This window comes from Manis javanica, chromosome 17 (assembly GCF_040802235.1).
Source record: "Manis javanica isolate MJ-LG chromosome 17, MJ_LKY, whole genome shotgun sequence".
NCBI classification, from domain to species: Eukaryota; Metazoa; Chordata; class Mammalia; order Pholidota; family Manidae; genus Manis; species Manis javanica.
The window spans coordinates 49,314,965-49,327,210 of record NC_133172.1 but is presented as its reverse complement, the minus strand read 5'-3'; the positions used below and the strand labels follow the sequence as shown (position 1 = coordinate 49,327,210).

Here is a 12,246-nt window from a genome sequence, read left to right as displayed (position 1 = left end):
TCCACTGAACAATGTCTTTTACCTCTCTCAAGTTAACAGAGGTCTTTTATCTCTGTCTCTACATAATCAGGCCTAAGTACTGTCTCAGATTAATTTGATCTTCTAATTTTTTTCTAATTATCTGTTATTCTTAATAGAAAATATAATATAATGAGTCAACTTTTTCTAATAAACAGTAACTATTTTTTATATACAGTACTCATCACAATGAGAAGTGTTTTTCTGTACCACCACACTTTTATGTTTTAGGGGGCTCCTGGAATGATAACAGCAGAGTCAAGAGTGAATTAAGAGAAAGCTAAGAACTATCTGATTAAATACTAATTTCTATCTTCTTATTGTAATAAGCAATAGAATTCTAGTACTGAATAAAAATAATAAAAGCTGAGTTTAGGGACGTAAAAACAAATGGTAGGAAATTAGGGAGAGATGGATCCAAGAAGCACAAGTTAGATGAACTAGCTATGATTTTTGTCGTATGTTTGAACTTCATTTCCATAATTATTTCCATAATAATTTTCATTTGCTAGACATACATCCATAGAGATTAACAGATACTAAACAAGAATTCAACAGACTATTCTTAAGGTTAAATATTTTCCAAAAGCCTTTCCAATAAGATATTTTCATATATTTCATCATATAAGAGTTAATAGCCAAACTACCTAGGAAGAGAAATAAATCAGGACTAATGGCAATTGAGAAATATTCCAAGAAGTCAGTAAAACACTGCTATTATTTTTAGGATTTGAATTTGTGACCTATAAAATATAATTATGCATGGTACTATAGCAAACAGATTGACAGATGTAAAAAAAAGTAGTTTATTTTCCTATTAGTAGTTTAACTCATTGCATTATTTCATATTTTCTTTAAAAAAAATCTTGCAGTCTTAAATGTTTGATTTATACCAGCATTTGCATATTGTTTAGATTTTACTTAACTAGTTCTTTAGTTTGATCCATGTAATCTCTTAACTCATCTTTTTAAAAGCATTTAACAATTTTAATCCATTGTTTTTATATTTTCCTATTTGCTTATATTATTTTTCCTGTTTTATCTGCTTTTCTACCATCTTATCTTATATCTCTACATTTCTAGAATGACCTCTTATTCTCATTTGTTTACTTTCATTTAATTTTTATCTGTTTTTCATATGACAAACAATATATGCCAAAATCAGTATTTTTTTAGCATAGAAAGTGTAAGTAATGGCTCCTTTTTCTCTGTAGATGAACTTTTTCTCTAGGCGCCCCAAAGAATCCTCGCCTTCAAATCTTTACACCTTAACTGTAAACGATTTTATTTTTCTTAATATATACAAACTATCTTCTTAAAGAAGATAGGGAAAATGCAAAAATAGAATCCCAAAGTAAAAATCTGTGTACAGACTTTTGTCCGGATTTTTTCTATGTAGTTTATTTTTAATGTAATTGCAAGAGTATCTTTTATTTACTTAAAGAGTTTCCTGTATAATCATGGGGTTATCAGAAACATTATTTTAATGGCTACTATGTATTATTGCATCAACAGCAAGACCCTTTTTCCACTGACAGGCAATCACCACATTAAATAAAAGGGCAGTAACAGCACTATATATGTTAACTACATTTACTGTGGTGAACATTTCCCAATATATACAAATACTGAATCATTATGCTGTGAACTAATAGTATATGTCAACTATACCTCAAAATAAATCCCCACTAATTTCCTATTCTTAAATAAAAAAAAGTAGCAGGAGGAACCAGCACTGATAAGTAGAATACAAACTTAACTGAATCATGAAGAGATTTTGAATCTGTTTTTAAAGCTTAATAATCACCCAGTGGAAGGTTTTCCCATTCTGTTCACCTAAAGAATGAACTTAAATTTGGAAGTTCTACAAATAATTTAACAAGTTGTATGATAATTAAATTCCCCACACTCTAGGTTGTTTTTAATTATTAGACAGAATCTAGACTACTGATGTAAAGCATACATATTACTAGACTCTGAAGTGGAACTACCTGAAACTACCTGAATTGGAATCTTGGCTCTGCAATTTATCAGGAGTGTGACACTGGGTAAGTTACTGAACCTGACCCATGCCTTAGCTTCCTCATCTGTAAAATGGGATGATAACCACCTCAAAAGGTTGTTACGAGAATTCACTGAGTTCTTATTTTTAAGTTCCTGGGACACAGTAAGCACTGTACAAGATGGTTGTTTAAAAATATTTAATTTGACTAAAATTTAATAAGCACTTACTAGTTCAAATGCTTTACATGTATTTGCCTCAAATAATCTTCACAATAACCTATGAAGATACTATTATTGCCCCCACTTAAAGAGAAGAAAAGTGAAGCACAAAGGATTTCATGACTAAGCTGAGGTCACACATAAATATCAGAATAAGGATTTGAACCCAAGTCTGACTGCATAGCCTATAATTTTAACATAGATTATAACATACACTATACACTAGAAGCAGTAGCCTCCTGCTGTACTACATCTTTAAGAGAAGGCAAGGGAGCCATGACAGACTTTGTTGAAATAAACTGAAATACGTATTTCCTAGAATAAAAGAGTATCTAAAAAACTAATAAAAGAAGTATCACTATAATATAGAACTATTTATATATGAGATGATATAATGTCTATATTTGTTTTAAAATAATACAGGTTGGAGTAGGGGTGAGGATCAAAGAAACAAGACTAGATATACATTAATAACTATTAAAGGCTGGTGATGGTTATAGGGGGTTCATTATTTTATTCTACTTTTGTGTATTTATTAAAATATCCATATAAAAGGTTAAAAATAGAAATAGGTAGGGTACACAGATTTAACACTGTCATTATATAAGCAAAAAATTTTATGATACCCTGTATCAAAGATATAAAAGGACATGACATACTTGATATTTACAAATTTTACAATTTGTATATAATCTGCTAGGTCTTATTTTAAATAACTGAACATCTTCTCAACCAAAATGAAAAATTAATTGAAGTATTTAGGTACAAACATGTAAATATACACATTAAATGGTTGTCTGCATTTCCATCAACATATTAAAAATATTTGCTTAAATAATTAACACTCATTTTTTAATTTTCTTTCTCATGCCTGATATTTTCTGATTATGATACTCTCTGGTTTGTTGCTCAGAAAAGAATGGATTTGTACAAATATGACTCCACAATATGGTCACAAATTGAACATATGAATAAAAACCAGAAATGTGCTTCACTAAGAAACACTTCTAAAAATTCCTCACCGCAAATTGTAGTTGATTTTCATACTAATATATATCTATGGGCTTCTTATAAGTATAAATGTAATCAAAAATTAATTTGAGAACATTTTATATGCTCTAAATTACAATTAAGACAATTTGGCTAACATGAAAGGAGAAAACCAACATTTATTAATCCAGACACTATACAAGGCATTTTGAAACACATTAGGTCACTAAATTTAAGAGATTATATAATTTTATAAAAAGAATACTAAAGTTTAGAAAGTTAAAATCACTTGCCCAAGGTAACAGCTATGAAGTGGCTAAACTGGCATTCAAACTTCAGCTCAAACTTACAAAATATAGATTCCCCCACCAACTACACCAAGACTGCCATATGGGAGGCAAACACCTACACTCAAGTCACTGAAATAGTTAGGGCTTTTTTAAAGTGGACCACAAATAAGTTACTGCTTACATATATATTTTACAATGGCAGCTTGGCTTTGGGTAAAGAGAAACAACTAAAACACAAAACCAATGTTTCTGCTACTGTGTGAGTTTTATTTCCAAGTCTCTTAATTTCAGCGTTAGATTACTCATCTCTATAACGGGGAAATTAATATGCTTGTTGCCCAATTCCAGGATTACAAGAGTCAAAGACGACATATGTGAAATCACATCAAAAGCTACAAAACCACCACAAAGAGACTCTTTTTTGTCTTAAAATGCTCAAAACAACACAAAATAAAGTTTTCTAAAGTAATTGTCAACTGTTTAAATTATTGTACATATTCCATTAACATTTCCAGAACTTTCTAAAATCTTTTTTTCTAAGCATAACCCAATCATTATCTCTATTACTTGGCTTTCCTTATCCTAAAAAATAATTCAGTAGTAATGACATCAATGCTTTTGTAATAAATAGTTAACATACCAATTTGAAATGCTCAGCATATAAAAGTTCTAAATTCTCCAAATTTTCAAACTAAATATGTGTTTGGCGTCCCTATTTTAAAACTGTATTCATGACCTTAATGTTTGAGCCTTTTCAAAATCAGTTTGTTAGTAAAAAGTCAGATTACGACCTGGAATTCTAAAGTAGAACACCCAAATAATTTTTTAATGATTTTGTGGGGGTGATTTTCAAGGCTTCTCAAAGCAGATCTAATAACTAACAAGTACATCAACACAGCAACACAATCCACTGAAACATTAAGCTGCTCTAAAAGAAGGATCAGGCTCTTTAGGAGAAAACTCCATTGTATGAGTTTGCAAAGTTTCACACTTTCTCGTATTAACTCCATTTCAGAGAAAGCCTTTGCATACTCACACAATATGCTTTAAAATGGCACTTTGCTGACCTTCCAATAGTCCAGCTCTATGAAAATTCTGTGATGGGTGTAACTTCAGAGAATCTGAAAAACACAAAAAGCATTAAGTATATTTATGCTGAATGAGTTAAAAAAAAAAAAAGCCAAGGCTAGCATACATCTCTTATATAACTGTCACGTAGTTTTTAAGAGCTAAAGCCCTTATTTGTGAATACCTTCCCTGCAAAAGAAAGATAAACTGACTCTACAATGGTCTCTTTGCTTAGATTTTCACAGAGCATTTGTTTCACGGAAAATTATCTGATGATTACTGCAGAAACGGTGTTAATGTCTTAACTATTTTTAGCACCCGATTGTACCACATTAGCCTTCCTCTAAGAACTATCTCTTGATACTGTCTCTTCCTTCTGAAACTCAAAACTGCAGTATTTCCAAACTATTTCAGGTAATGCCCGAAAAACATCCTACAGGATGGTGACTGCCACTAAAGTCATCAGAGCAACAGACAATGGCTACAGTTACTAAGAAGAATTCTGTACAAACTCAATCGTCTGTCTTATAAAGTCCGGTACCTTCCCGAGTAAACCATCTCAGTCTTGATTCACTTGAACTATTTAAATATACTAATGTGAAGCTTAAGTCTCCATTTTTGGAAGGGGTAGAATTAGCGATGGATACATGAAACCAAAAACTGAAGGAACGCTAAAATTCTCAGGAAGGAGGTTCACAATGGCACACAATTTCTTGTAAACATAATGAAATGAATAGCTAATAACCCAGATGTCTTCTGCCTCCTCCCAGTGATTTGAAAGTGGTGAAGAGTGCAGTGGGAGCATTTTTGTTTGATTCCCCTTGCACTGGGAACCTGTTCTAACACATTCTTGCAGAGTCCAGTATAGGAATTTAACCCCAGTATAGATCAGCTCGTGGGTTAATATTTTAGATCCCGGGAATCCCCTTCAGGCCTCAGCCAAAAGAGTCTTAGAATGAGAATCTCTGTCCAATGCCTCCCCCGGCTCCCGCCCCTGCATTGAGCCCATGAACTGCAACGAAAGAGAAAATTCTCAAAGGACAGCGTCTGTGCCTGCGCTGGTACCCTTGGGATAGGAGAGGAATAAAACTGATCCAGAGAGAGCACCTCTATCCTTGTGAAAGAGAGAGAGAGGTAATTAGAATGCCACAGACATGGAAAGAGAGAAAAAAAGAGAATTCGGGCCCTTTCCAGCAATAAGATGACGAGGAATGGACGCCTGGTCGAGGGGGGGGCCGTCCCAACAAGGGGAGGGAGTGGACTAGGCCAGAGGGAGAGGGAGTAGAACCACCGCGCACAAACAACCTGGAGGGGGAGAAAAACGGTGACCCCGCACCCAGAACTCGCTCCAGGCCTCCCCGGCCATTTGGGGGCAACTTTGCCGGGGAGGATGGTCGTGCTAAGGGAAGCCGGGGCGCACCGATCGTCGCAGTCTCAGAGCGGGGCCCAGTCCGGGGTGAGTCCCCAAGCGGGGGAGGCCGGGACCGGCAGCTCCAGGAGTGTGGCGGGGCGGGTCACGCCGAGGGACGCTCAGAGCGGCTGGTGCCGCAGAGACCCGGGGGACGGCGGCATTCGGGCCCCGTGCGGCCGGCGGCTCCGCGGGGGAGGGGCCGCCACTCCTCCGGCCCCTTCCACCACCACCCGACCCCCAGCGGCTTCTCCCCTCGGCCCCCGGAACGGGCCGACCCGGCCGGGGCCCGGCCGTCCCCCGACCGGGACCCCTCGGGCTCCTCCGGGCCGGGCCTCCCCGCCCCCACGCCCCAGCCCCCAGCCTGACTCACCTCGCGAGTACAGGGACTTGGGCGATTCCAGGTCTAGATCCGCGCTGAGCAATGAGATGAAGTCCGAGGGCATCGCAGCTCGACCCAGCCCGGCCCGTGGGCAGCGGGAGGGGGGGAGCGGCGGTGGCGGCGGCACCTCCGCTCCGGGACCGCGGGCACCGAACCAGGGGCGGCGAGGCGAGGGCGGTTGCCGCTGCCTCCTCCTCGAGGGCAGTGACTTCCACCCGGCGGAGGACCGAGGAAACGGCTGCGGGGTGGAGGGGAAACTCCACGGGGACTATTCCCGGCGACCCAGGAGGGGGGTTCAGGGCGGGGAAAGGGAAGGGGGAGAGCTGGCGGGTCCGTTTCGTGCTTCTCCTCAGCGAAAACTGACGATCGCAGCCACCGCCGCCGCCGCTGACAGGAATATGAGCCCCGCCCCCCGAGGACACTGCGCAAGCGCTTAAGGGGGGGGCGCTTCAGAGCTGGGAAGAGCCGGGGCGCTCCCGGAGGGCGGGGAGGCGCGCCTTGGAACAGCATCAACAAGGGCTCCGCTTCCTGCCGGCGCGGCCGGGCTGCTGTTCCCGAGCGGGGAAAGGGCCCCGCCGGCAGGGAGGGAGGGAGGCTGGGAGGTGTCCACGCCTGGGGCCCCGGGGAGGGGAAAGGTATTTGCGCTGACCTGGTGGCGGCAAGCCCGAGGCGGCCGGCGCAGCGCCAAGGTGAGCGCTGGAGGAAGCGGACCTGGGGAGCCGAGCTTTCTGCAGGCAGAGGGGAAGGACCGAGAGCCGGCGCGCCGCGTGCGGGCTGGCGTGGGGTCTCGGCAGGAATGGAGTTTCGTCGCTTGGACAGCCACCGGCCCTTTGGGGTTTTCATAGCAATGCCTAAATTGAGTTGGCCGAAGGAATGTCAAACTCATTTCTCAATTAGGAAATGACAGACCATATTCTGAAAACCTCTAGTTATTGGTTGTTTTTAATTACAGTATCTTGTCCCCTTCCTTTGGCCTGTCTTCTTTCTCCCCTTCCCCCATCTTTTAGAGGCAGAACAATTTTTAAGAGGAAAAAAAAAATCTTTCTGACTGCTGGGGTGGCCAGGTTTATTCGGAGTGTGAGATAAAAAAGACTGTTTAAAATTGGATCATATGAATCCACCTGGCCGTTTTAGAGGCAAAACGAAAAAACGAACCTCAGAACGACTCTTCCAAACTGGTTTTCATTTTTTATCTTTGGACTAGGCAAGGATGGAGGAAGAACACATATAATTGAGGTTTTGCTCTTCTGTTCATGGGGCCAAAAGTTTCCGTTGCAAAAACTGAAAATCCTCACCTACACCGCAGACCGTTTCCTGACTCAAATAGATTTCTGAGAAATTTTTAATCAAGTTATTAAAATATTGGGAGTGCAGGGTATGCATTTGGGAAATAATTTAAATTTTGTGTGGAATATTGATGCCAGCAGTCACTGGGCAACGTTTTTAAGCTATTGGAGTTGGTTTCATTTTTGTTATTTTATCTACAAAGATCGTTACAAATCAAAAAAATCAGTCTGCCATTGTATATATATATATAATGTATGTATACTTTATAATGCATATTATATACACACATGCACAATTTGTAGAGCCTTTCCCTAGGAATTCAGGCAGTTCAGCTGGACTTTGAGTGCTGGGGTTGAGGGGAAAATTCTCAGCAAAGGAGGCCCAGTGCAGGTATCTCTGGGATGGGGCCCTTTGCAAAGCTTTACCTATAGACCTAGAATTTAAACTTTTGTCATCAGACTCTACTATCTTTCTATCTGAACATCTGATTCAGGTTGTTCAATTATCTTCACTGCGTTCTGTGTAGTAATCAACCCTGTGAACATTTTCTTCCTGTCAGAGGTAAGAAAGCTTTTCAGAGGCACCCCAAAATGGCAAAGCAGAACAGGAAACTACCCTCAAATCTCCATCCCTCTGTATGTTGTTGTGACAAGTCCCAAGGGAAGTCCCTTCATAACTGGCAAGAGCTCTACTCATTTGAGAGAGTGACATCGCCCAACAAGCCAAGGCCTAGGCCAGACCTTCTGAACTGGAGTAAACACTGTTGGAGTGGAGACCTCCCCACTCCATTAGTCCACACGTAAGTGAAGAGAGGAAATTGCAAGGCACCAGGCAGAACCCCAATATGAAAAAAAAGTTGGGTGAATCATTCTGAGCATATCCCTTTTCCCCAACCCTATGTAATCACTCAACAGACTTAGGGTATAGGAAATCCCCTGTGCTGTTCTACCCCTCATTAACAAGTCAAGAATTGGCAAAGCCTCTTCCTTCCCCTTTTCCTTAACACTTCTCTGCCCTCTTATTCCTTTTTTTTTCCCCAGGATGAGTACTTTGTTGTTTATATTAATCAGATTTCCCCTGATTACGTAAGAGCAAAGTGAAGAGGGGTCCCAAAGTATAACTTGACCTAGACTGTGAATTTCCCTAGACTGGCTTTCTTTGGTCTCAGGCCATACCACATCAGGCCCTGCGTCAAGTAGTGATTTTATCTAAACAGATACTTGAAAATTCCATGGTTCCCCCCATGTCCTTTAACAGAGATACAGGTATTGAAAAACTGCTTAGATATATAGTTTTTATGGCCATGCTTTGCACAAGGAATACTCTTAAACCTAGCTTTTCATTTTGTCCTTAAAATTTCAGTGACTGAAAGCACAAATTCATTAGTAAACAGTGTTTGCTGTGGTCACAAAATATGATATGACCTGCATGATATTCAGGGTTACCAAAAATAACTATCTGATCATTGCATCTTTAGTAAATTGCATGCCACCCCAAGTTTCAACGATATTTCCCTCTGTGGTCATTAATGTCTCAGTTGCTTCCCCTTTTGTTTAATATTTGAAATAGTCTCAAGTTCTATTTTAAAAGCCACCCTATCATTCAAACATCACACCCAACACTTTCATAAAGTTTTTTCTGTAAACAATAAAAAGTAAAATTTCCAGCATGTAAAATTTGGAAATTTCCTCTTGTTAAAAATTACAATAGGATTATGGAGCAAAACATAAAGCAGATTTAGTAGTTTGTAGAATTCCTTTATATTACTTCCCAGTCATCATATCACTTTCCTTGATTAAAAATTTCACAAGAAACCAGATTCAACTATAAGGTTGTGTAGATTATATGGTAGTTTTTTTTACTGGTGCTGTGTTCTTTAACCCCTCCTGAACCTGTTCAGGCACTTAGTGAATTGTGTTGCTGGATCTACTCTAAATGAAAGAGGTTCAAATATCAACCACTGAAAAGGAATTAAATAATCTCATGCAGAACTGGGGAACGTGTTGTCACAAGGTCTCCAGAATCTTTGTCATTGTAATACAATTAAAGGTGTTAGAATAATTTTAGTCACATGTATATTGTAAAGAACCTGCTAAATAAACACAAAATCTAAAAGGAAAATTTCCAGAGCAATTCAAGTCATGGACACAATGTTTAGACCACAAATTATTATTTGCCCCACTTTGAGAACACTCCTTAATAATAATGAAGAATCGATAGCAGTAGGAAATAGCAGTGACCACCATTGGTGCTGAAATTATAATCAAAGTGTTATGTGATTATGTGTATGTCAATATTCTAGCAAATATTTCTGAAGGTGCAAATAGTTTTGATAGATTCACCCTTGGGTGTAGAACATTCTCATTCCTTTTGTCTTTCCAAGTGCCAAAATCTGATAATCAGGCAGCTAGGCAATTCACTTCGACAAAGTACTTTTGTATATGACTTGGTTTCAGTCAGTTTTTATCTGAAGTCTTATAAAGACCCATTCAGTTTCAAGGTTTAGAATAATCACAAGTCCTAAAACAGTGCAATCAGGCTTGAATTGGGAGGATTTAGTAAGCAGGGTGAAAGAAGATAAATTCCAGAGAAATTCAAAGGGTAGATTACGGAGGAGAAATTTTACTGGGAAAAATAAAAATCCCTGAGCCCATTAAACCAAGAAAGGAAGACAGATGTCTCTAGGTCATCCCAACAGTAGGCAAGTTGAACTTGGACAAACTGCATGCAAGTCCTTAATCATACTGGCCTTAATGCTACCTCCTTAATTGTTTGATAATATGTTCTTTACATATCTAATCATAGTATGTATTGAGGTCTAGTAGCCCCACCTCAGCTGTGATCAAGCCCCACCTTAGTTTGATCAAGAGTATGAATTAGAAATGGTTTTATAATTTCCTACTACCCTCTCTCTAAATTCAGAGAATTTTAACTTGAGGTCCATGGGTTTGTATCAAAGCATCTGTGATCTCCCCAAACTTGTATACACATTTTTGCAAGCTTATACCTTTATGCATCTTTTTCCTTGGGACAATGGTTTTTAACTTTTTTAAGATTTCTGAAAAAAAAAACCAAAAAAAAACCCCTAACCCAGAAATGATGAAAACCATTCCTCGGTATGTAAAGCAAATCCATTCTTCCCTCTTTCCACAAATGGGCTCCAGAACCATGCAAGGTACAGGAAATAGGAAGATTTTTACAAACATGAATATAAGAAGTCAACACTTAGCCTGATGGGCAGATGACCTATAAACACACATGCATTGTGACAGTTGCTATGCTAAAGTTCTATGCAGGTACCTAGAAATAAGTTACCCATTTGCTTCCTTAGTGAGGCTGATAGAGGGGAAGAGGAAGAAATGCCATCTATCATACATCTTTCTTCTCCACCCACTAACCCCCACTGTCCCCCCATTTGACATCTTTTCATTCCAACCCCAATTTCCTATGGTGTTTAAAAGAGGCTGGACAGCTGCAGGGCAAAGTCCTGACACACAAATGTTTATATTGTGATGCATCACAGCCATTATGTGTTGATACAAATATTCTAAGAAATACCTGGGCTTCACTGGACTTTGTCAGTGGACGGTCAAAGAAACACTGAGTGTCTTTTTTCCAGCTTTGCTGAGGATCATGGCTAAATCCTTAGGTTAAGGATGCAGTGATAAAATAGTTAAATTGGTCATCCACAACTAAGCCTCAGAATTGAAGGGCTAAGTCAAAGTTATTGGATAAACTAGACTGACTTTAGAAATAACATATTCCACCCGAGAGGCATTTGCTTCAGCTGAATAAGGAAATGTGGCCTGCTCCATAAGGAAATGTGGCCTGCTCCAACCATGGAAAGAGGCATACAAAGGATCTGCCCACAGGTGTTAGAATCTAATTATAAAATACAAGGCTTCAAGAGAATACTTGTTTACTTATTCATTCTATCTGAAAAAATCCTATTTATCCTTCAAACTCCAGCTCAGATATTACTTCATCTGTGAATTCATCCTGAACCCTTCCAAGCAATAGTAATTGTTCTCTCTCCTGGGTTCTCATAGCATTTTGTGCAAAATGTTGGTAGAGCAATCATCACAGTGACTTAGAGTTCACGGGTCTCTCTCTAATACAGTGTGAACACTTGTGAACACTTGGTTGTACAGTCTCTGAGAAGGTCAAAATAAATAAAACACATCCTTGACTTTAGTAACTTATAATTGACTGTGAGCCCACAACTTTAGCACCCAGATAGAATGAAACAAATTCTATAATAAGCCATTTGTTTTACCTTAGTAGGCATTTGACATTAGGTACAGAGATGAATAGATTGAAAGAAGAAACTGGAAAGGTCAGAAAAAGGCAAAGAGGAAAGGACTCAAACATTATGCCAAGGGTTCTGTTTTGTATCCAGTAGGCACTGGGGAGCCACTGAATGTTTTGGAAGAGGAAAATGACCTGACCAGAGCTGTATTTTTAGAAAGTAACAGAGACAGCAGTGTGGAGAGTAAATTGGCAGCTGAGAGCCTGGAAAGAAAGCCTAGCAAAGACTAATGAGGTCCTAAAGGGCAGAGCCTGAAAAAATGGGAAGAAGG

The 12,246-nt window shown here is 39.4% G+C and overlaps 1 protein-coding gene across 5 annotated transcripts in view; it reads right to left on the bottom strand.

The window, feature by feature from the left end:
• The window catches only part of NFAT5 (nuclear factor of activated T cells 5), a 140,676-nt gene extending 133,879 nt beyond the window's left edge, over positions 1–6,797 (bottom strand). For 2 of the 5 annotated variants that reach the window (XM_073226337.1, XM_037025418.2), the window contains exons 1-2: positions 6,371–6,797; positions 4,589–4,642 (exon numbers count right to left, since the gene is read on the bottom strand). In XM_073226337.1, coding sequence (XP_073082438.1) covers positions 4,589–4,642; positions 6,371–6,443 — 127 coding nt within the window. In that variant the 5' untranslated portion in view covers positions 6,444–6,797. The remainder of the gene's footprint in view (positions 1–4,588; positions 4,643–6,370) is intronic. The other 3 variants (XM_073226338.1, XM_073226339.1, XM_073226343.1) reach the window with 2 other exon arrangements.
• Positions 6,798–12,246: the final 5,449 nt, after the last annotated feature.